A 24,345-nucleotide genomic window follows, 5' to 3' on the forward strand; every position below is an offset into this window, starting at 1 on the left:
TTTTTTTTTTTTTTTTTTTTTTGAATTTTATTTTTTATAATCTCTCCTCTTGGGAAGGGGGTTCAACCCCCCAAGAATTCCTTTTCTGATTTTTTACTGGGTTGTGGCCTATTTCTTGTATACAGTGTTGATGTAGGTGGGCGAGTTTACGTTTGGAAGATTTCTGAGGGACCTGATGAAGAAGCTAAACCACAAATCACTGGGAAAGTTGTCATCTCCCTTCATATGGAAGGAGAGGAGGAAATTGTGCATCCACGAGTTTGCTGGCATTGTCATAAACAGGCAATAATTATTTTAATGCTAACATCCATATGTAGAGCTGTGGATTCATAATTAGTTTTAGTTGTGGTTTATAATTATCGCTGTACAGTTGCTCAAACCTCCATGTATGAATGTTGTCTGAATTTGTATAGGAAGTTTTGGTAGTTGGATTTGGGAAGTCTGTTCTGAGAATTGACACAACCAAAGTTGGGAAGGGTGAAAGCTTTTCTGCCGAAGCTCCTCTCAAATTTTCTCTCGACAAGTTGATTGATGGCGTTCAGCTTGTTGGTAAGCATGATGGAGAAGTGACTGAGTTATCCATGTGCCAGTGGATGACTTCTCGATTGGTTTCTGCATCTATGGATGGAACGGTTAGTATTAATGCTTATGAATTTCTGAATATGGTTATGGACGGGTACCTTTGTGATGTTTTCATTTTGCAAATACCTGCAGGAACTAGCAAGTATTTGCAATAAATAACTGAAGAAAAAGATTGTCCTTTTCTTTTTAGTTTACTAGCTATGCATTTATTTCCTATCAATTAGATGCTTTGGAAGGGGGTTCTCTTTTCTTGGCTCAAAATTTCTTCTGTATTATATTTTACTGTCATGTGGTGGAAATTAATATGTTATATCATCCATGTATTGAAGACAATGGTCATGTATGTTTACTGTCAAAAAAAACTTGTTGTTTATGTCTTCTTCCTTCTTGTCTGATTGTGTGTATACATACATTATAGATCAAAATCTGGGAAGATCGCAAGGCATCACCCTTGCTGGTTTTGAGACCGCATGATGGCCAACCAGTTAATGCGGCTACTTTCTTGACTGCTCCAAACAGACCCGATCACATTATACTCATAACAGCTGTAAGTAGTATAAGCACTTCTCCCTTCAATTCAGTTGAAAAAGTTCTCCGTGCTTACACGAGGTCTGGCAGGCTAAGTCATAGGCACCTGATGTCTCACTGTTTGTCAAAGGCTGAATAATCACTTTCTATCTAAAGAAAGGAAGAAAATATAAAATTATAAGTCTTTATCTCTGCTCACTATTTTTGCATGTTCGCAGTATTTGACTAGTTTGATGTATTTTCTGTAAACCTTTTTGCCCTAATGCATTCTCTCTCATTTAAAACTCTTGATAGGGGCCTCTAAACCGGGAAGTGAAAATATGGTCATCTGCAAGCGAGGAAGGTTGGCTGCTTCCTAGTGATGCTGAATCATGGAAATGCACCCAGACCCTGGAGTTGAAGAGTTCAGCTGAAAGTCAAGTTGAAGAGGCTTTCTTTAATCAAATTGTAGCATTATCTCAAGCGGGCCTTCTTTTACTTGCTAATGCTAAGAAGAATGCTATATATGCAATTCACTTAGATTATGGTCTTAATCCAGCTATGACACGGATGGATTACATAGCAGAGTTCACTGTCACAATGCCCATTTTAAGTTTTACTGGAACAAGTGAAATATTAGACCGTCTAACACATATTGTCCAGGTTTATTGCGTACAAACACAGGCTATACAACATTATGCTTTAGATTTATCTCAGTGCTTACCCCCACCGTTGGACAATGTGGGGTTGGAGAAGGCAGATTCTAATGTTTCACAGGATTCTGCTGGTGTTGAAGGACTGGCTGCATTGTTTCCTTCTGGGAGCAAACCAACTGAGACACCCTTTACCAGTTCTACTCCCAGGGTTTCAGTGCTAGTCAATGGCTCTGAAAGTGCCTGTGTAGAAAGATATCCTGCAACCACCACTTCTCAAGATGCAGCGTCCATTGCAAATACAGAATCTAAACCTGTTACACTGTCGTCTGTAGCTAGTAACACAGACATTGTCTCTGCTGCAGCACCTCCTGTTCCTTTGAGCCCTCGCTTGTCTAGAAATCTGTCTGGTTTTAGAAGTCCAGTGGGTGCCTTTGAGGCTATTACTGCAGTTAGTGATCATGCTGGTGACCGACGTGGTAATGACTATCCAGTCAACCGAAAAATGGATGGATTACACCCAAATTTATCTGAAGTGTCTTCCTTGGATGATGATTCCAGAAACAGTGAGGAGAAAATTGCACGGGAAGATTTGTCTAATGTCCTTAATCCTCCTACTGTGTTTAAGCATCCGACTCATCTGATTACCCCCTCTGAGATACTGATGGCTGTTTCTTCCTCTGAAACCCCTAATGTCATTGAAGGTAAGAGTGAGGTAGAGACAAATATACAGGATGTAGTTATTAACGATGATGTTGTAGATACTGAGCTTGAGGTTAAAGAGGTGGGTGAAATGAAATCTTCTCAGAATGGTGAATATTGTAGTAGAGGTGAGCCTCAGAACCTTTCTATGCATAACAAGGAAAAATACTTCTGCTCTCAAGCTTCAGATCTTGGTATGGAAGTGGCCCGAGAGTGTTGTGCACTATCATCTGAAAGTTATATCATTGAAGAAGCCCTACAAGTTGATGCTAATATAATGGACACAGAGGTAGGTTCCCAAGCTGGTGAGGGAGATAGAACATCAGCCAAAGATGTGTCTGATAAGGTTTCTGAATCATCTATATCAATGACTCCACAAATCACAACACCTAATACAAAGGGGAAAAAGAACAAGGGGAAGAACTCGCAAGGCTTAGGCTTGGTTTCCCCATCTCCAAGTGCTTTCAATTCTAATGAATCTTCCACTGAACCTTGTGGTAGTTCAAGCCTTCCCCCACCTGAAGCTGCGATGTCTCCTTTTCTGGCCATCCAAGATACGTTGAATCAGGTTATTGTTGGTAGATTTTTGAGAATGAAGTTGTCAATTTTATCTTTTCATCTCTATAAAAGAAAATGTTTGATTCTATGATCGACTTAAATTTAGAAATTTCATGATACTTGCTGAGGAAGTAATTCCTTTCTGATAATTTTGTCACTATTTGAGATGGTTGCTTGAGGTTGATTGCATTCTGCATGGCTCTTTGCCTCTCTAATTTTATTCTATTAATTATTTCTTGTTATTTTGTGTAGATAATGAACACTCAGAAAGAAATGCAAAAGCAAATGCAGATGACGCTTGCAGTTCCAGTGACCAAAGAAGGTAAACGGCTGGAGGCAGCTCTTGGTAGAAGCATGGAGAAGGCCTTGAAAGCGAATAATGATGCATTGTGGGCTCGGATTCAGGAAGAAAGTGCTAAAAATGAGAAATTGATGAGAGATGGTACACAAAAGATAACAAGTCTAGTTGCAAATTTTGTGAATAAGGACTTGCCTGCCTTTTTAGATAAAGCTTTGAAGAAGGAAATGGCTGCCATTGGACCTGCTATGGTTCGCACATTAACACCAGCTATTGAGAAAACAATTTCCTCTGCCATCACTGATTCATTCCAGGTTTGAATTTGTTAGCATGTCTTCTCTTCTTCTCCTGTCATTTTCATCATGGACCTTATTCATGCCTTATGTGATGTAGAGAGGAGTAGGTGATAAGGCAGTGAATCAACTAGAGAAATCTGTTAATTCAAAACTTGAAGCTACCGTTGCTAGGCAAATTCAAGCGCAGTTTCAAACCTCTGGCAAGCAAGCTCTGCAGGTTTACTTATTTTCGACGTCACTTTTTCTTTAGTTGTTCTGCATCTATTAGAACTGATTGATAAGATTTCTTTGCACCTCTTGGATGTTGAGAGTTTTGGTTTGAGTAACAATTTTCTTATGCAGGATGCATTAAAATCTAGTTTTGAAGCATCGGTAATTCCTGCCTTCGAAATGTCGTGCAAAACCATGTTTGAGCAAGTAGACTCTACTTTTCAGAAAGGACTGGTTGAACATTCAGCTGTAGCTCAGCAGCACTTTGACTCTTCACATTCTCCATTGGCACTCACTTTGAGGGTACAATTGCTGTGCTGAAACTCTTGATAGAATATATTAGATTTACTCCCAGTTATTATTCTTTGTTTCACCTTTTTCTTGGGGCGAAGCTCATCTCTCATCTTACTGCCTTCTTTCTTAAGAACGTGGTGATCAAGTTATGACACGATGCTTTAAAAACTTTGGAGCAGTGTGACATAGTTGTCTTCCTTATATGGTTTTGTTCTGTAAATTAATTGGTATTTAGTTTCCAAAGGATGGGGATGGATTTTAGAGAGTAAATTTCCGAGTTTCATGTCTAGCCTTAAATATTCTTTTGCTTTGCTTGCAGGATCTGTTCTAGCTTTGTGATTATTTTAGATTAAGCCTGTTTTTGTAGGTTCACACTGAATGTAAAAATGGTCGCATTTTGGAATTTAGATGAGGCCACACCTTGATTTTAAATTTTCTTGCATATCTGGATGGTGGATTTCTTTTAGATTCTTTAGAATTTCTTGTATCTGGCTTGACCTAAATTAAATTATTAGGCATATTTGAAGGTTGAAGGTGATGGTATTTGATTAGCATGATTTGACACCTATATTCACCTAGCGCCTGGTAATTTTATTGATCATTCTTTGTTGTTTTCCACCTACTAATTAATTAAAGCATGGAATACAGGATTCTATAAATTCAGCATCAACAATGGCACAGACCTTGAGTGGAGAATTGGCTGAAGGCCAAAGAAAACTGATAGCCCTTGCAACTGCAGGAGCAAATGCTAGTTCAATAAATCCATTGGTTACCCAGCTAAGCAATGGACCATTGGGTGCTCACCATGAGAAGGTTTACATTCTTGTCTTTTCTTCTTTGTATTTCCCTTACTCCTGATCTGATGTATTCTCAACATATTCTTTAGGTCGAGGTTCCTTTGGATCCTACAAAAGAACTGTCAAGAATGTTATCAGAAAGGAAATATGAGGAAGCATTCACCACTGCTTTACAGAGAAGTGATGTGAACATTGTCTCTTGGTTATGTTCTCAGGTAATTTATGGTATGACTGATTTTTGCATGCATGTGTTTTCATATCCATGCACAAGTGAACTTGGTGGTTGTGATAATATATTTTTGTTCATTTCCAACTTTTCTTGTGTTTGTCCTTCATTCTTCTAGTTTATCTTCGAAGATTTATTTATCTTCCTTTGCTATCACATCGATCTTCAGTACCATGTTGAACGGCCACCCTCTTCTGATCTGGAAATGCAGTTTTAGGACTGTATAGGCCTTTCAAGCTTTTATGAAGGAGGAATCCTTTTTCTTGCTATCCCTTAATTAGTTGACTTCCATATTTATTACCGGTGTCTAAATTATAAATTTAGGTTTTGAATTTTTAAATTTATGTCAAAACGGGTTTGAATATTTAATTTTGTATTTTGTAGGGTACTCAATCTTTAAAAAGTTTCTAATAAATTCTCAAACCTTGAATGTTGTGTCTCATAAGTTATTGAGTTTCAATTTTGTGTCTATTAGGTTATTGACTTCCTTAACATTTTTGAACTTCGTATATCTATATTCGACATAAAATTCAATTTTAGGCCTAAGAGACTTGTTGATATAAAAGATGTTAAATATGTTGGATATAATTTGAAAGTTGAAGCACCTATTTGACATAAAAGTTTAGGGTTCAATTAGAAACAAAATTGAAAGTTTTAAAGATTTATTAGATACTTTTTAAAGTTCAAGGACGTATTAGATAAATTGTAATTTAATCTTTAATCCGGTATGAACATTCATATATTTAATATGTGTATTGTAGCATATGATATGATGCTTGGAGTGCAGCTTCATAATTTTGGGTATATTTTGTAACTTGACTCTTAGAAGCAGGGGTGGAGTTAAGGAGGGAACATTTAGTTCATCACAAATCCATCATATCATAAAATAATTAAATTTAAGTTCTCACCAATCTGCTCCTTAGTAGATGCAGATGTACTACCCAAAAAAAAAAAAAAAAAAAAAATTGAAAGATCATTTAATTTAAAAGTTGAAATTTAAAACTTTGTCTCTCAAATAAATTTCTAGTTACTTCAGCACAGAAGATAGCCTGTAAGTTGAGTTATTCCTGTACTAAGTCATTTCCTATAATGAAGCTTTAAGCTGAATATTTGGTTATGGCACTGGCAAAACTTCTGCCATTAATACCTTCTAAAATTTTTGGATGTTCTCAAATTGATAGCATACTGATAAAATTATGCATGCATTTTTTTTCCCACAATAAAAGATTATTACATTTTCTGGTATTACCATCTTTTTGCATGGTTATACATTCTCGTTAAAATGATCAAAGTCGGCTTATATATTAGAACTGCTGTGGCTGCATCTGTTTCTTTACTAATTCTGATAATTTGTCCACAGCAGATCTGTGGTGTGTAATTACTGATTCTAAATTAGGAAGGGTTATGATATTATCCTCCTTTTGAATTGATTGGCAGGTTGATCTTAGAGCCATTTTGTCAAATCCCCTTGCTTTAAGTCATGGAGTACTGCTGTCTCTCTTGCAACAGCTAGCTTGTGATATCAACAACGATAGATCCCTGAAAATTGCATGGATGACCGATGTGGCTGCTGCCATAAATCCCACGGACCCGATGATAGCGATGCACATAAGACCCATCTTTGAACAGGTGTACCAGATATTGAACCACCAACGGAGCTCGCAAACGATCTCTCCTGTTGAGCTCTCTGGCATTCGTGTAATCATGCATGTTGTCAACTCCATGCTGGTAACTTGTAAATGATTCTTCCTTCTTTTTCGCATGTAATTTTGTTCTGGCTTTTCAACACCCTAATGTGCAGATATAGAGCATGGGGCATAGATACACATCTCCTCGTTCATCATGTTTATTTCTGTAAAAGGAACTGAAAACATGTAGATCCGTTATTGTCGAATCTGTGAAATAGGTGTAGCATTAGGCTCGCTGCTCTCATTTCTTTTCTTTTCTTTTCTTTCCATTCGTCAGTTTACGAGTGATTTTTGTTGTCGTCGTGCTTAGAGATCTGGCAGATGAAAATCGTTGGAATATGTTGTGCATTCTTCTTTTCCTTCTTCTGCTTCCCCACAACAAGCTTGTGGGGAAGAAAGGTTTTGTAGGCACTGTTCATTTATTTGTTTGTTTTATCAAGTGCTGAGAGAGGAAGCAAGTGTGTGCTTTTTCAGCACCAGGAGAATTCTCCTGTGGGGGGGTTTTGGATGGGAGCTCGAAGCAGTAGAAACAATAGTTTCGCTTCCCCATTTATTATAATTATTACTATGATTATTATTTTATGGCCAAATTTTTAAACTTTTTAAAACGTATTGTATTTCTTTTTATTTTTTCCCTTCAATATATTCATCCTTCCGTTTGAATCTTTTTGTTCCTTTATTTATGTCTATCAGAGCTTTGATATCAGTTATGAACTTTATGTCAGCTTTATACCTAAAGTATCACGGTTTTAATTGCGAGGACTTATGTTATATGTTATATTTGTAAAATAGACTTGAAAATATAAGAAAAAAGATACGCTTTTCTTTAGTTCAGGCCTAAGTTTATTTACAATTTTGTGTTAATCTAGGTTCATGTTTAAAATTATTGAATCAAATGTTATGTGGAGTGTTTAGGCTGGATAAAGATTAATTGTTTTGACCAAGAAAGTCTAGTTCGAGCCAATCTAGGACATTACTAAGATTGTTTACGTATACTTAAAACTAAATGAACACATAATACGACATTCACTTTCAAAATGGCACCTCATCGTTGTCACAACTTACAACCATCTCCAGCGTCCACTTTTAGTGACCATCTCTGGTGACCACTACTCACTATTACTATTGATGACCGCTTCTATCGACCATCTACAACAATAACTACATACACCATTGCAAACAACCACTCCAGTTTCTCCCTACAACCCGTGGTTAGTAGTAGTTAATACACTGATTTGTCATTAATGGAATCATTTCTAGTGTAAAACAAACCATACAAATTTATATATAAAAACACTTTTGACCAAATGAAACCAAACCTAAGAATGTTGTAGATGGAAATTTGCGTTACAGGCAAAAAGATGGGCACTGTCTCGGAAAGAGGCTCGGTGAAATAGACATGTCTGTGAAGACCTAGTTAATACCATAAACTTACCATTTGAAAAAACATTAAAAAATAGAAACTCTTAAAGGATCAAAGACTGAAATTAAATGAATTTAAAAGAAGAAACTCATACCTCAACCAGTAGTTTGTTAAGTTATATTATCTTAAACCATATTTGCCATGTGTATGAATTGTTGTAATGTTGTTGTAAATAGAAAGGGGGAGTTCTATAGATTATGCTGAGCTAATTCAGTTGCTTCCTTATTCTTCGGTCTAAAGAGATTCTGTGAAGTACTCCGATTCATACAATGAAGGGCCACTGTTGTAACCTCTATTCACAATTGTATCATTTGATGATAGAATTTATTTGGGATTTTGGTGCCAATTTCTTCATACTACTGGATTCATCAGATCATCACATGGCAAATCCCACAACACAGAGTCTGAACTGAATATACTTGTCCCATTTCTTCTCTCTTTTCCACCCTCTGATAGCTCCTCTCTGTGTTCTTCAAGGATTTCATGCAGTTGCCCCTGTTGTTCTCCTGCAGTGCACGTACTCCCCGTACACATGCTCTGGCTCCATGATGGCACATCCCCTTCATTGCCGAAGGAGGGCGACAGGTATTGAAATCCTGACGTTGATGCCGGGAAGCAATTGCTTGTCCCCTCCAAGTTCGTTGTTGTTGCATCAGTAGAATTCCAAGGCTTATATGGAGTGATCAGATCAGACTGTTGAATGGCTCTTGACAAACCAAGTTTGATATTCTCGACAGTACCATCTTTCTCATTTTGATTGTTGTGATTATAAGTTCCTGTGGAACTTCCCGGCGGTACATTGGCCTGTTGGAGCTGGAAGTCAACACACTTCTTAGTAAGAAGGTGAAGCATTTCATCTTTGAAGCAGCCAAGCGCAGCCTCAGCAAGATGGGCACCTTGTGGAGGGGCTAAAGTGGTGGCGATTTCAGCCATTAGATGGGAAAATGGTTTGTGAGTAACTGGATCAATGCCCATACCTGATAGCTTCTTTTTCAGCTTGGTGTTCCAGTGATTCTTGACATCATTGTCGGTGCGCCCAGGTAACTGAGCTGCAATCAGAGACCACCTGCGGGGTCGAGATCGGTCATCTTACTTAGTACAAATTCATTTTGATGATTGACAAGCAATGCTGATATGAAGAAGGTGGTGAACCTGTTGCCAACAACAGAATGTAGCTTGACAATAGTTTGCTCTTCCATATCCGAAAATTGGCCATGCTTGAGGTCGGGGCGCAGGTAATTCGTCCAACGTAGCCTGCAGCTCTTCCCACATCTTTGGAGACCTGAATGTCATCGCAGCATTAGGCATTGAGTAATTAAAATGATTTCAAATGTTCTAAAGGGAGAGAGTTATACCAGCATTCTTGGGTATGAGGCGCCAGTTGCGAGTGCCATGCTGAGAAATGTAGGAAGAGAGCTTGTTATCTTCTTCAGGCGTCCACTGTCCTCTCTTAACATTTTCCTTCTCACAGCATGGAATTCTCCCCATTTTTCTTTCCTTTTCTTTTCTTTTCTTAACCAAAAGCAAAACAATAACAAAAAGAAACAAAAAGCCAAAGAAAAGAGATGGCAAGGCAAAGAACAGTACAATGTTAAAAGAGAAGCTCTGTTGCTTCACTATCTGCTTTGCTCAATACTCTTTTATTTTTGGTTCCAAATAAAGAAAAAGAACAAGGGAGGTGGGTTTTTTCTATTATGGGAAGAGAGAAGATTGGCATTGTTATATATAATGGACAGTAGGAAACGAGAAGTGATTGCATGGGGTTGGTTATATGGTAAAAGAGAGAGAGAGAGAGAGGCATCAAAGCTGCATGATTTTATTAAAGAATTCAACGCCATTGAGCGTGTGAGAGATGGGTCGGTAGCTCACTCTTCAGACACCTGGTCAACCCCCTCTCTCTCACCCTAACTTTCTCTCTCCTCCACTCGTTGACTTTTATGTAAGGTTAATCATATGCTGTGGGGACACGTGGCTTTCAGGTCTTTTTTTCTCTCACAGAATATAGCCACCTAAAAGATCACCTCAGTATTTCTTCAAAACACATTTTTATTCACAAAAGTTGCAGGTCTAGCATCTGGAAATGAACAATATTTACAGTAAAATTACACCGAATCATGTTTCCGAGTTAAAAGAAGCCTAAGACCAGTATGCTTAGGCACTTACAGCACCTCTTGCATTGTAACAGAACCTTTGAGCTAAAGCTCAGTTTTCTGGGAGAGAGCCCTTCTAAATTTCACTGAAGGTTCCTCCTCAGCTACGCTTTCAAACTCTCCAGTTTGCCCTCTAAAACAAATAAAAACTCAACATTTCAGCCAACTTCAAATGGTGAAAATATAGAGCTATCACGTTTACTCACCGGGGGAAGGAGGATCAACGTGCACGAAAAAACTAGCTGCCACTATCAGATAACAAAGGATAAGCATAAGTCCCTTGAAGTAATTTGAAGTTCCTTCCTGTAGAAAAACGTAACTTTTACATGGATGATGAATAAACTCAAGTCTTTGATTATTCTGAAATGGGAAGTAAAAGAAGAATTTATATTCCAAGATATGAAGAACAGGTTTTGATTACAGACCTGCAGCAAGAAAGCTACTACTATTACAGTTATAAAAAGTGTAGCTGTCTCGAAGAGTTTAAAGTTCAAGTCCATTGGTTGTCCCATAATCCACCCAATTACCACACAGAAGGGAACCTGCATTGATTTTCCAAACGAGATGACTTGAGAAATTCAAATGTTGAGAATAAAACAAGATCTAACTTTTAAGAAAGGAACTTAAAACATTAAATTTAGAAGTTTAAACTTACAACATTAAGTTGAAAAACTAAATGTAACTAAAAAGAAGAAGAAGAAAAAACTTGTTAACTGACGGTAGAAAACAACCTTCAATACTTCATTCATTAGCTACGGGACAAAAGTAAAAACAAATCAGCTGAAGGCCATCGCGATGCAGATTCAAATTCAGAGAAACATCACAGGCTCGCAATGACAAAGTGACAGGACACTAAAAGTTGAATTTTGTACAGCAAGTAGACGAAATAAGGACTCAGCACCATCATGTTCAAATGGATACAATTACTTACCCCGAACATAGATATCTGGGTTGATGATCCGATAGCTACACCCAGAGAAATATCCTGCCAAGAAACTAGAGATCGCATCAGTTCGTTTTTCCATCACAAGGAATTTAGATGGATCATATGTTCTAAAGCTTACAAGCTTATCTTTCATAGCAAAAATAACAGCACTTGCATGCTCAGCAGCATTCCCCACAATCGGAAGCAGTATAACACTAATAAACGACACTGGGATTTTCAATGATTCAGATGCAACCTGTAAAAGAATCAATTAATAAGCTAAGCTTCTTGACAAAAGTTGAAGCTTTTCCTCAGATGATCAAGAAGGCGGTGAAATAAAAAGTAATACTTCGATTGCATCGACCAAGTATTCTGATAGAACAGAGATACAGGCAGTCAAAATTGATAGCCAGATAACTGATTCCCACTTGGTGATCTCAGGAGCTTCATCTTCATCTGAGATTTCTTCACTCCGAGTTTCTTCCTGAAGTTGTAGCTCAAATAAAACGTGGATTACTAAGTGGACAAAAATATCAAGTAAAATGGGGGGAAAAAAGATGATGCTGGTCAACAAAAGGGCATCCATTCGACTCATAGTTAACTCTCCTATCTCTCATTCTGGTCTGCCATCATTTAACCAATCAAAACAAAAACTATGACTAGATTTTGGGGGTTTTTTTAATCAGGATTTAAACTAATATATGACTAAGACCATTGTGCCCGTTCTAAACTTTTTATGAGGGTCTTTTAGGACAACTGCATCACCATACTGCCTGAGATCCCATAAGCCCCATAAGGAATAAATATTATGCAGAAGACAGCACAAATTATCTTCCATGATGATGCATAACTTCAAAAGAAAGAACAAAATAACATAATTAACCTCATAAACGGAAGAATAATTATTCCTCTGACTTTTTAACTGAAAGAAAAGATAAGCAGCATAAGCCAGAAGCATAATGCAACTGCTGAATCTAGAAAGTGCCAATTCCGACTTCCCAAAATGGGCTTCACTGTGGGTGTAGTTGAGAAGAACAGGAAAAAGAAGGCCCATGACAGCCATTAACAACAATCCTGAGTTGACACCAGCAGCTGCCTACATGAAATTTCAGCTTTAGCACAAAAAGTAGCTTAAAAACTAATAGGTAAAAGGAAAAGCCATTCATGGGTTGGGGTGAAACTGAAACCTTTATACCTTGTTAAAAGTCTGTTCCTTTTTGTTGAAAACAAGCCCACCACAGAAGAATGCACAACCAAGCACCAGCAACATGTTCGACAGAATTGAGCCTAGCAAGGATAGCTGAACAACACGTATCATTTGATTTTTCAGTGCAAAAATTGATATGATGAGTTCTGTTGCATTTCCAAAAGTAGCATTTAGTAGACCGCCAACTGCAGATTCAATCGTCAAGTGAGTAGAGAAAATTTAACAAATAATGGATCATTATAACCAAATCCAAAAGAAAACAGAATAGAGATGAAACATCTGTGCATATGGAAGAATAGTTAATTGAAAAAGAAAACTTCGCCTAATCAGAATACGAAAGGTTTACCACTTCTTTACACGGTTAAGGGGACGCTTGATCTTATACCTTTGTAATTACTTTTTCATTGAAGTGCGTATGTGCACACTAATGTTTTTCCTACCAAATGCACTTGAGATTTTCACAACTACGATAATTTGATAATTTGTATATAGTACACTACGACAGCACCCTCCCTCCCCTTCTCAGGATTGTACTCAGGATTGTACTGATTCAGTAGACTAATGGCAACAGATGAATCAGCACCAGGAGTTACAGTGCAAAAAGAACATTTTTGCAGTTGCAGATATTTTACAACACCTAAGGCATATCATTGAACATACAATCATCATGAGTTATCCCAGTGTCAAAAAGAAAAGCTACATAAACTCATAAACATCCCATGAACAGGTTTCTTAACTCCAAATATCAAAAGAACTCAGAAAATCATAGTCGTGTGAAATTGAGATCGAGACTCAACCTGTAGGCCCAGTGTAAAAAGCCAGCTGCCTGTTTCAAAGGAAAAATTAGATGAGCTGCTTTTTAGATAATAATAAAAAAAAACCAGTAGAAATTTAGCATTAAATGTGAGATCCCGAAGTCCTTACTCTGTCGCATAACCTAACCGCTCAGCGAACGGTATGATACCCAATAGACTCAGGAAGAAGACCCAACTCTGTAATCCACATAAAGACCTCAACAAACACATAATCCATAACTGATATTAATTCATGCCCAACAGTGACGTCTTTAACTTACATTGTGTCCAGTCAACTTATCCACAAGAATTGCTAGCGGCCCAAAAGACATAAGGAAGTTGAGTTTATTTGAGAAGATTACAATCTTCACGCTCTTGTAAGCAAAACTCTCCGACATTCTCGTACCAACTTGAAACCTTCCAGAACTGATTCATATATGACAGCATTAATAGACAGCATCCTTCATTCTTTTAAGGAAAAAGAAAAAAGGCTGCACCCTTAAAACCTCAGTTACTGAACCCCTTATAAAGGTTCTCCTCATCCAACCCTTATATTATTACCATACAAGGAAGCCATACGTAAAAACAAGAATCCTTCAAAATCAATAGCCATATAACAGAGGAAGAGAGAACAAAACATGATTTGCCAATATATTTGTGTTGAGATTAATATAGATTTCCAAATATAAAAGTATTTATGTAGCTGATTAGTTTGAATATCCTATTAATACAAATCCAGAAAACTTCAAATATATCCATGCACATGTATCAACCTATAGAGAATCATATTTGTTCTAAATTCAAAACTGTACAAAAGGATCAACCACATCACCAACAACTGAATCAAGGTTAAATATGAGGTAATCCAAATTAAACACCATTAGCTGAATCCACATGGACTAGAATGAAAAGTTCAGAACCTAATCCTCGAATTCACCAGTCCTCTGCTCTCGATCCAAGCAAAAGAAAACAAATACGAACTGAAATTCGAGGCCGAAGAAAGCAACAGCTAACATTCAAAGAGCTCTACTTCAAACAGACAATACCCAGCTCAAATTTAGAAGAAGACAAAGTTCGTTGTGATTTACCGTAATTAGCGGATAAAAGTGAAACAAAAAGAGTGAGAAGAGTTGAAGCGAACTCAGGTTAGCAAGAATCTCGTGAAGAATCGACCTGAATACGAAGAAACCAAAAGACAAGGTACGATTGTCGTTGATCGACTAACCCAGAACCAACAGAAGAGTGACAAATTTTGTACGTTCCAGAGCGCAAAAATGCTACGACGTGTAAAGAAATCCGATGAAGCTTTATGATGATAGAGCGCTATTCAATCGACAGAGAAGAGATGGAACACCGAATTTCTTCGAAATTTGAAGCGTTGGTGTTCTTCCGACCACTGTCTCTGTGTGCTTTTCACGTCTGTCTTTCAAAGTCGGTAGCCATTGCCACTCTCCATTTTGAAATAATTACGGCAGGCTCCGTTTAAATTCTAAATTGATAAATTAAAATATATATATTTTTTATATATTTGTAAATATTTGAATAATATCCTTCCAACTTTAAAAAAATAATAATAAATAATAAATATTCCCTTGAATTTAAAAAACACCTCAAAATATTTAAAAATTTTATTAATACTTTTAAATTCTTTTTTTACAATTAATAGACTTAATTTTTTAAAAAAACATATTAAATTTTTTTATTATTAATATTAAAAAATAAATTGTGTCAAGTTACTTCATTTGAAAATGGTTTGAATATAAGTCGAAACATTTAAAGTGCAGGACACTTCAAGAATTTGAAGGATTGACAATTTAAGGTCGATCTAACCTGACTAGAAACAGATCCATAAGTTAGAAGGTCAATACGAGCATATCCATGTCTAAAGATTTAAAGCTTACAAGAGATAGAATCTAAGGAGGATTAGTATTTGAGTCTGTACAAACCCGTATTTAATCTGCATATTAGATTTTGTTAAAAATATTGATCACCTTCATCATTGGGTTGGCATAACACGATATGACCCAACTCAACCTTAAAAAGTGAAGGCACAAGTTCGGTCCAAGTCTACGAGTAACTGTGAATGTTTTTTAAAATTTTTGTGGGGAATGATTAGGCATGATGAATGTTTTTTAAAACTTTTGTGGGGAATGATTAGGCATGATGATTTAGAATAGAATGTCGAAGAAACGGAGTGTATAAAGCAGCGATAAATTTCTTAAAATCGAAAGCCTAATTCATAAACGCCAGAACTGAGACGTATGAAACACATGCTAAAAAAAACTGGGTAACTGTCCATATTTTAAGAAACTTTTCTGGGGAATGATTAAGCACGATGATTTACAATAGAATGTAGAAAAAACGGAGTGAATAAAGCAGTAAAAAAGTGCTTAAAATCGTAACCCTAATTCGAAAACCCCAAACCGGGACGTTTGAAAAATGTGCTAAAAAACCCGAGTAACTGTCCATGTTTTTCAAAACTTTTATGGGGAATGATTAGACATGATGATTTAATATAGAGGGTCGAAGAAACGGAGTGTATAAAGCAGTAAAAAAGTGCTTAAAATTGAATCCCTCGTTAGAGTAAACCCCAAACTAGGACTTTTGAAACACGTGCTAAAAAAACGAGTAACTATGAATGTTTTTCAAACCTTTTGTGGAGAATGATTAGGCATGATGATTTAGAATAGAATGTCAAAGAAACGGAGTATATAAAGCAGCAATAAATTTTTTAAAATCGAAAGCCTGTAGAAAAAAATGAACATTTCATTCGTATAACGAAAACATTGAATCAAAGAATCGATTAAGCATATACTTTACTTTGGTAACTTTTGTAGAGATCTTGGTTGACTACTTGCGCGTAGATCATCATTATAGAGATCGTAGTCATCAAGCCTCTTCCCCTAAAAGGCTAACATTTTTTAGTTGAATCAATGTATTAGGAAAATAAGGTTACAACTCAACTTATAAATGGTTAACGGTTAATTAGGTTTTTCCCGACATTCTAAACCAAACATTAAAAATGGTACGAATAAGACGAGTACTTAAAAAGCAATACAAGTGTGAGGAAGTAAACATAAGTTCATTTCAATGCTTGTCACTCCAATCATGAAGTATCCACCATGTAAAATAGTTACATAAACTGGGAAGCCGAGAGTAAAGCCATCAGAAGTTATACTCAAATTGGGGAATATCATACCATTCTCGAGATCAGAATATGAAACTTTCTCAAACATGTCTCCTCCCACGTGTTCTACACTTGGAAACATTTTTGCTTATCTCTCGTATTCCCAAAAATAGTAAATTTTCTTTAATGTATAGAAATCAAAATTGAAAATAAAGTTCGGGAAGAAATGGTTTACCTGGATAGGATGGTGCATCTTCAATGACATGAGGCAAGTCGAAGTTGATACCTTTGATTGAAGGGTATGCGGAGGTGATGATTTTAAGGGTCACTCCGAGGCCACCACCAACATCAACTAGTTGCTTGAGGTTAGCAAAGCCGTTGTAGGACTCGACAACTATCTTGATGATCATGGTGGTGTGATTTATCATTCTGTTGTTAGAAAACTTTATTAAATCTTTGATCCAAGCGAGGGTATTCAAAGGCATGAACTCCTCCATGGGTTCTATTGAATGGAATTACTCCTTCGATCACAGCAGTCTTCTGCTCACTCCTGCAAATATAATTTCGATTTTAGAACATCTGGGTTACACAATTCTACTGATTTGATTGGTTCGAAAAAATGAATAGTGAGAGAAATAGATAAAATAGATGAAACTCCCGTGCTTTATTATTGTCAACTTACTTATGTTTAAAGGGTTAAGCCAATATTTATAGCTTATACATTCCACTAGAAATAATAAATCTAGATAAATTCAAATCTACTAACAATCTTCTAAAATCTCTGTCTTGTTAGTTTGAATATTTGAATCATATTTCAACTGTTCAGTGTTTTTAAACTAAGGTTTTGATGAACTAAGTGTTAGTGTTTAAACAAAAGGAAAATGTAAAACGAGCAAACCAGCTATAGAGAGAGACTTTATCTTGAATCATCGATAACAAAACACCCAATGACACGCCATCTTCATCAAGAACAAAATACTTAGCCACCGGCGTAAGGCTATACAATCTCTGCTTATTCCCATTTTCATCGATGTTCACAGAGCATCCCACCACCGAGTGAGCCACCAGAAGCCTCAGGATCCGATCGATCATCGACGCTGCATCCTAGTTCGAGGTGGTTATCTTAGCGGCTATCTCAGTCGGAGACAGCTCGGCCCCATCGCCGGCCTTGGCCAAGATCTCAAACAAGCCGAGCTCGAAGGCTGCTTGGAGTGTCATCGGCAGAACTGATGAGGTAACCAATTGCACAGCGTAAGCGAAGTGTTGGTGTTGTTGGCCGTCGTCGGAGATGGAAGAAGCTATGGTTGACTGTTCCTTCGCCGTGGAACCCATCGTCGGAGCTCTGTGATGAGGGCGGGAAGCCGAGGCTGCAGCAGCACGTTTTTTAATGGTTGGAGTTGAAGATAGAAGGTTAGTGGTGTGCAACGAGCATGTGGGGTCTTTTTGGCTACTGACTTTAGCTTTTTATAAATAAAAAAATATATTTTTTAATTATTACTTTATCAACTAAAAAAAGTAATTCAGTTAAATATGCATGTTAAAATATTTTTGGTTGGATCAATTTGACAAAACCGAAAACAGAATTAGTGTAACGAACCTATATTTTTTATAGTCTAAAGTCGCTAGTATTTCTAACATACTCATTTGTGGGGAAGTAATCATTTAAAAACACGGTCATAAACGTACGTGTTCGAAAACATCTTTAAAAATGCTATATTTCTAACATATGTCTAAAAAATGAATACATTATCTTATGCATGTGTCATGGTCTAGACTTGCAGTATCATCGCCAGCGGTACAAGAGTGTCTTACTTAGAAATAACACTCTCCTTGATTATTTTAAGAAACAGTCAGTGAATGAGACCTATCCTTTCAATCTATATTTCCTTAGGTGACTGTCATAAACGGGTAATTGAATGTGTATTTCTTGTTCTATACATAACTCACACTTGCGAATATGGACCCACTAGTCGGTTCGCACAGCTTCTGGGCCCCTTTCTTGATCGGGCTAGCATTCTTTGGAGCTATTGTTGTCGGACACTCATTAGGAATAGTGACCGTCAGCATTATAATAAATATAATGATTATTTTCCTGCCTCGTAGCGTCCGTACCATCATAAAAAGAGGGGTGCTCTCTGATGCGTGAACACACAATGATGCATGAGGTCTCAACATTTTCATTCATTATCATATAATACAACCTCTTCCGTTTTTTCTTCGTATCATATCATTTTACAACATATCCTTCAAGGCATGTATTGGGGTTGAATCTTGTATCATTCATATCATACATGGTCTTATGTCATATCATGCACATAACATATCCTTCAACATATCATATCATAAAACATCATGTATTGTATCGTCAAACATATTACACCATAACATATATCGTATCATTAGTACGTCACATGTCAAACTTTAACATAACACGTCACCAACATTTCATAGTCATATTATTTCCTAAACATATCACACATATCAAGCATATGACACGTACAGAACCACAGGCCATGTGTTATCCTACAAAACATTAATTTTTAACCATAGTGATACTAAGACCACTTACTTGGTTGGTCTTAGCCGACGTTCTCCCTAAGATAAGTACTTGAGTTTGTCCTTTGAAGCTTATTCCCAGTGTCGTCGTGATATTTTCTTTTTGAACATTCACTTAGTTTCCTTAATAATTCGAGCTTCCTAACCAACACCACCACTGGTCCTTATTTTCTCAGACATTATTTTTAAGGTTAGTTATAGTATCCAATAATACCATCACTTAAGAATCCAATTGTTTATATTTCTGCCGATTCTTCTGTCAAAACCTTACAATTTTTTCAAGCATCTTAAACAAAACATTGAACCAAACGGCTCTTTTAAGTACTAAAATAAATAAGCACCGATATTATTTATAAAGAAGTAAACATAGGTTCATTTCAAGAACTCTATGATCCAGTGATTGCTTAGGAAACAGACGAATTTGACGTGTTTAAAGCCCGCTTTGGTTGCGAGGGCTTCAAACTCATCACGAGTTCGCTCCTTTCCTCCTGGGTTTTGAGTCATCATAAGCACATCACCTTGGATGATGCCTTTAGCTACATCTGAGGTCTCAGGCACCGTTGGAAGCACTCCCTCCATCACGATTACCTTTCCGTCGTCTGGGATCGCGGCGTAGCAATTTTTCAACAGCTTCTCGCAATGTTCGTCACTCCAATCATGAAGTATCCACTGTATAAAGTTACATAAATACTTTATCTTATTCAATATGTTTCAAAAAGAGAGATAATTTATAAGGATTGATAGACGATTTCCTTTCATATATTAACACTTTAACACTAAAAAAATTAAACTTTTTTTATAAAGATTACGAGTATTATTAACATTATGATATATAATATATTATATAGAAAACTAACCTTTATGAAAATAGCATCTCCCTCAGGAACTTTCTCAAACATGTCTCCTCCTACATGTTCCACACCTGCAAACATTTTTGCTTTACAAATTATCCTTCAAATTTAATATAATCAAGCTACTCGAAAATTTTTAAAAGTATAGAGATAAAGTTCGGGAAGAAATTGTTTACCTGGATAGGAAGGTGCATCTTGAATGACATGAGGCAAATCAAAGTTGATGCCTTTGATTGAAGGGTATGCAGACGTGATGATTTTAAGAGTGACCCCGAGGCCACCACCAACATCAACCAATTGCTTGAGGCTTGCAAAACCGTTGTAGCACTTGACAACGGCCTTGATGGCCGTAGTGGAGTAGTTTATCATTGCGTTGTTGAAAACTTGGTTAAATCTTTGATCCAAGCGAGGGTATTCAAAGGCATGAACTCCCCCATGAGCTCTGTTGAATGGAACTCCTCCTTCAATCACAGCATTCTTGAGCTCACTCCTGTAAATATAATTTATAATTGGTTAGATCGAATTTTGAAATTAAGATTTTGATACATGCTCATAATATATCATTAATTAAAAGATCGGAACAAACCAGCTATGAAGAAAGACTTTATCTTGGATCATCGATATAATAGGACCCAACGACACGCCATCTTCATTAGGAACAAAATACTTAGCCACCGGCTTAAGGCTATACAATCTCTGCTGATTCCCATTTTCATCAATGATCACAGAGCACCCCACCACTGAGTGGGCCGCCAGAAGCCTCAGGATCCGATCGATCATCGACGCAGCATCCGGGTTCGAGGTGGTTATCTTAGCGGCTATCTCAGTTGGAGACAGCTCAGCCCCATCGCCTGCCTTGGCCAAGATCTCAAACAAGCCGAGCTCGAAGGCTGCTTGGAGTGTCATCGGCAGAACTGATATGGTAACCAATTGTGCAGCGTAGGAGTAGTGTTGTTGTTCTTGGCCGTCGTCGGAGTTGGAGAAAGCTATGGTTGACTGTTCCTTCGCCGTGGAACCCATCGTCGGAGCTCTGTGATGAGGAGTGGAAGCTGAGGCTGCAGCAGCAACTTTTTTAATGGTTGGTGTAGAAGATAGAAGGCTAGTGGTGTGCAATGAACATGTGAGGTTCTTTTGGCTACCCACTTTAGCTTTTTATACCAAAATATATATATATATATATATTATAATTATTATATCAACTTAAACGTTAAAATTTTAGTTATTAATATGATATAGATAATGGATAAATATAATTTTTAAAAACGATGAACGATAGTTGGGTTGGTTTAGGTAATGAACTTTATTGGATTTATTTACAGCAGTCAACCCGACCAACCATAAACCTAATACACATACTAAATTCGAAACTCGAAACTAAGTCTTTGTATAAGAAAGTAAACGATAAAGATTAAGAGGATTAGGTGGAAAATCACTTTTAATTAAATGACTTTTAAAAAACTTGATGTGGTTGTGTGGTTGGGTGAAGTGCACACATGAGAGTTGTTAGGCCCAAAGAAAACAAAACACAAATTATCAAACAAAGTGGTGGGGCCCACATATTGTTGAATTCTGAAGCCACCTTTTATACTATACTACGCGGAAATGTCTTTACGTGCGTTACACGTGTTTTGACCAGAAATAAGAAGAAAAAAAGAATAAATAATACTTTTTTAATATTTGCATGAATTAAACTGTCCTTAGTCCACATAATTTTTAATGACACGTCAGCATTGACAAGTGGTTGGTTGACGTGTACATATGAGAGGAGTCTTTTAAGAGAAGTCAAATTTTCATAACAAACCACTGGGCCCACAAATTTTTGAATTCTGAAACTACCTTTATACTTGGGTGATACGTAATTGCATTACTTGCACGTGTTTACACGTGATAATCGAGTTTTTTTTTTTTTTTTTTTTAAGATAAAAATAATTTATATAATTGTAAAAAAAAATCAATCAAACCACAGCTGTGGCTGTGGCGCTCGGTGGCAATTAATTATGTCGAACTAGTGAAATTGTTCAGAAAGAGTTTAGCTTCACGTGAATGACGTTTCAATCGATTTTAAGTTTTTAGATTCACCGTATACAAATATTGTCTACTTAAAACATAAAGTCTCGGAAAATTATTTAAATTTCTCCAGACGATTCCTTTTATGGAATCTTCAAACAAGGTAAAGTCTAGTGCTCGTTAACTTCTCCATTTGACACTTCAATTGACATGACTAAGCTAAGATAAGTGTATGAGTCTAATACTATTTATAGGAATCACGACCCTCTACTTTGAGTATAAACTCTCACGAATTTACTTTTGGTTTCCTCGAACTATTGTATAGCAATGGAGATAGTGTTTCTTGTATCGTTAATGGGAGACTAAAACGATTCTCAATAACTATTGTATAACAAGCATGTTGCAGTGAATCTACCGTATTTTTGTTTAGCACCCAACGACGTGCCATCTTCGTTAAGAACAAAATACTTAGCCACGGGCGTAAGGTTATACAATCTCTGCGGATTCCCAAATGATCACCAAGCACCCCACCACGGAGTGGGCCGCCATAAGCCTCAGGATCCGATCGATCATCGACGCAGCATCCGGGTTCGAGGTGGTTATCTTAGCGGCTATCTCGGTCGGAGACAGCTCGGCCCCATCGCCGGCCTTGGCCAAGATCTCAAACAAGCCGAGCTCGAAGGCTGCTTGGAGTGTCATCAGCAGAACCGTTGAGGTAACCAATTGCGCAGCGTAAGCGTAGTGATGTTGTTCTTGGCCGTTGTCAGAGTTGGAGGAAGCTATGGTTGATTGTTCCTTGGCCGTGGAAGCCATTGCCGGAGCTCTGTGATGAGAAGACGAAGCTTGAAGGTTGGTGGTGTGCAATGAGCATGTGAGGTTTCTTTTGTCAACCAACTTGGCCTTTTATAAAAAGAAAATATATTTTTTTAATTATTAATATCCACGTGGATAAAAAATGATTTTTTAAAATAATTTTAAAAAATATGAACAGGTCAATGGCCTAACTCAACCTAACCTTAAAGGAGAAGCTTTTGGGTTGGTTTAGCTTGTGAACTCTATTTGATTCATTTGAGTACCCAACTCGACCAATCAAACATTTATTGAACGGTTATTTCAAATAAACCTAATACACATACTAAACCTGAAGCTAACTTTTTGTACGAGAAAATAAATGAGGAGGTTAAGACGACAAATGGACGACATACATCAACCAATTAACCAATTAATTACTCATTAGAAAGTAATTTCATGTTAGAAAAACTCCCGTGTATAACTCTAATACTACTTATAGAAACAACGACCCTTCACATTGGTATAATATTGTCCATCTGAGCGTAAACTCTTGTTACTTTACTTTTTGTTTCCAAAATAAAAAACATTGTATCAATAGAGATTGTGTTCCTTATCCATAGCAAGCGTGTTGTAGCGAATCATTGTATTTTGTTTAAGAAGTTTGTTAGCTATAGTTGGTATTGGATCCCAAAGTTTTGAGTTTTATATACTTTGCTTACGCCGTAAGCGTTAAGTGTCTCTATAGTTGAGCAACAAACATTTGAACACCACATGTTTTGTGTCGCAATAGCACTCTTATAGTTGCGAGTCAACGATTGTGCGGCATTTGTTATAACCGGATAAACAAGTCAGTCATATGGAAATCGAACTTTGCAGACAATCTTGACGTAAAATTGAATCTCGAGTCATGTTTAAGAGAAATATTTTAGAAAACGTGAGCGAGAAAATGCATTTAAAGAAATCAATGTTATAAGCTAAAAGTGAATAGACAACAACTACAGTTTTGATAGCATGTAACTCGGTAGAAAGAATTGATAATTAGTCACATCCCATTGTAGTACATTTTGAGACATTTTAGTTGTAGCAGGTGTAGATATGATTTTGGTGATCGGTCTAACGCCTTGGTATTTTGACACAATAAGAACATTAAAGGCTTATCTAACATGAAAGTAAATAAAGGGGTTTGGAATAATCATGTGGCCATGGACACCATATCCTAAGCAAGCATGACCAGGACATTCGATGTGCGGTCATAAACAACATGTCTTGAACAAGCATGATCGTGACACTTTGCATCATAATGTAAGAGGGATATTCTCTTGTATATGCAAAACCGTTGTTGAAGGTTATGATGGTGTAATTTATCGTTCCGTTGTTGAAAACTTGATTAAATCTTTTATCCAAGCGAAGGTATTCAAAGACATGAAGTCCCCCATGAGCTCTATTGAATGGAACTCCTCCTTCAATGACAGCATTCTTGAGCTCACTCCTACCAATATAATTTCAATTCAAGGACATTTAGTTTACGAGTTAGATCGAGTTTTGAAATTAAGGTAAACAAAAGAGCAAACCCACTATGGAGAATAGGACCCAACGACACGCCATCTTCATTAACAACAAAATACTTATACAATCTCTGCTGATTCCCATTTTCATCGATGATCATAGAGCACCCCACCACCGAGTGGGCCGCCAGAAGCCT

At 37.0% G+C, this 24,345-nt stretch overlaps 4 protein-coding genes and 1 pseudogene across 10 annotated transcripts in view; 1 reads left to right on the forward strand and 4 right to left on the reverse strand.

Annotated features, from left to right (window-relative positions):
* The window catches only part of LOC111498323 (enhancer of mRNA-decapping protein 4-like), a 12,337-nt gene extending 5,187 nt beyond the window's left edge, over positions 1 to 7,150 (forward strand). The window contains exons 4-13 of one of the 2 annotated variants that reach the window (XM_023149486.1): positions 126 to 282; positions 414 to 632; positions 1,001 to 1,129; positions 1,405 to 3,012; positions 3,255 to 3,614; positions 3,694 to 3,813; positions 3,939 to 4,109; positions 4,749 to 4,913; positions 4,987 to 5,112; positions 6,561 to 6,866. In XM_023149486.1, the coding sequence (XP_023005254.1) occupies positions 126 to 282; positions 414 to 632; positions 1,001 to 1,129; positions 1,405 to 3,012; positions 3,255 to 3,614; positions 3,694 to 3,813; positions 3,939 to 4,109; positions 4,749 to 4,913; positions 4,987 to 5,112; positions 6,561 to 6,866 (3,361 nt within the window). Of the gene's footprint in view, positions 1 to 125; positions 283 to 413; positions 633 to 1,000; positions 1,130 to 1,404; positions 3,013 to 3,254; positions 3,615 to 3,693; positions 3,814 to 3,938; positions 4,110 to 4,748; positions 4,914 to 4,986; positions 5,113 to 6,560 lie in introns of both variants that reach the window. The other variant, XM_023149488.1, reaches the window with a different exon arrangement.
* A 1,244-nt stretch (positions 7,151 to 8,394) lies between these two features.
* On the reverse strand, positions 8,395 to 10,308 carry LOC111498448 (transcription factor MYB80-like). Of its 2 annotated transcripts, XM_023149703.1 has the most exons (4): positions 9,590 to 10,308; positions 9,387 to 9,516; positions 9,212 to 9,300; positions 8,395 to 9,142 (listed from the first exon to the last, which is right to left on the reverse strand). In XM_023149703.1, exons 1-4 carry the CDS (start codon positions 9,720 to 9,722, stop codon positions 8,586 to 8,588), a joined length of 909 nt encoding a protein of 302 aa, XP_023005471.1. In that variant the 5' UTR covers positions 9,723 to 10,308; the 3' UTR covers positions 8,395 to 8,585. The 2 variants fall into 2 exon arrangements, with proteins under 2 accessions (XP_023005471.1, XP_023005470.1); XM_023149702.1 differs by having other exon boundaries at positions 8,395 to 9,300.
* Positions 10,309 to 10,324: 16 nt separating this feature from the next.
* LOC111498424 (vacuolar cation/proton exchanger 5-like) lies at positions 10,325 to 14,765 on the reverse strand. 3 transcript variants are annotated; one of them, XM_023149672.1, is made up of 12 exons: positions 14,484 to 14,765; positions 13,592 to 13,736; positions 13,441 to 13,508; positions 13,314 to 13,342; positions 12,505 to 12,701; positions 12,193 to 12,405; positions 11,659 to 11,793; positions 11,449 to 11,565; positions 11,316 to 11,369; positions 10,810 to 10,926; positions 10,591 to 10,687; positions 10,325 to 10,517 (listed from the first exon to the last, which is right to left on the reverse strand). In XM_023149672.1, the coding sequence occupies exons 2-12, from the start codon at positions 13,706 to 13,708 to the stop codon at positions 10,489 to 10,491; spliced, it is 1,173 nt and encodes a 390-aa protein (XP_023005440.1). In that variant the 5' UTR covers positions 13,709 to 13,736; positions 14,484 to 14,765; the 3' UTR covers positions 10,325 to 10,488. The 3 variants fall into 3 exon arrangements, with proteins under 3 accessions (XP_023005440.1, XP_023005439.1, XP_023005441.1); XM_023149671.1 differs by having other exon boundaries at positions 14,399 to 14,765; XM_023149673.1 differs by lacking the exon at positions 14,484 to 14,765 and adding an exon at positions 14,231 to 14,326.
* A 1,589-nt stretch (positions 14,766 to 16,354) lies between these two features.
* LOC111498822 lies at positions 16,355 to 17,868 on the reverse strand (annotated as a pseudogene).
* A 977-nt stretch (positions 17,869 to 18,845) lies between these two features.
* Positions 18,846 to 22,704, reverse strand: LOC111498431 (caffeic acid 3-O-methyltransferase-like). Of its 3 annotated transcripts, none has more exons than XM_023149681.1 (5): positions 20,431 to 20,967; positions 20,021 to 20,334; positions 19,851 to 19,915; positions 19,327 to 19,662; positions 18,846 to 18,960 (listed from the first exon to the last, which is right to left on the reverse strand). In XM_023149681.1, the coding sequence occupies exons 1-4, from the start codon at positions 20,862 to 20,864 to the stop codon at positions 19,366 to 19,368; spliced, it is 1,110 nt and encodes a 369-aa protein (XP_023005449.1). In that variant the 5' UTR covers positions 20,865 to 20,967; the 3' UTR covers positions 18,846 to 18,960; positions 19,327 to 19,365. The 3 variants fall into 3 exon arrangements, with proteins under 3 accessions (XP_023005449.1, XP_023005450.1, XP_023005448.1); XM_023149682.1 differs by lacking the exon at positions 18,846 to 18,960 and adding an exon at positions 22,405 to 22,704 and having other exon boundaries at positions 19,252 to 19,662; positions 20,431 to 20,604; XM_023149680.1 differs by lacking the exon at positions 18,846 to 18,960 and having other exon boundaries at positions 19,252 to 19,662.
* Between the last annotated feature and the right edge of the window lie 1,641 nt (positions 22,705 to 24,345).

The sequence above is a fragment of the Cucurbita maxima genome, unplaced genomic scaffold, assembly GCF_002738345.1.
Source record: "Cucurbita maxima cultivar Rimu unplaced genomic scaffold, Cmax_1.0 Cma_Scf00025, whole genome shotgun sequence".
Lineage (NCBI taxonomy): Eukaryota > Viridiplantae > Streptophyta > Magnoliopsida > Cucurbitales > Cucurbitaceae > Cucurbita > Cucurbita maxima.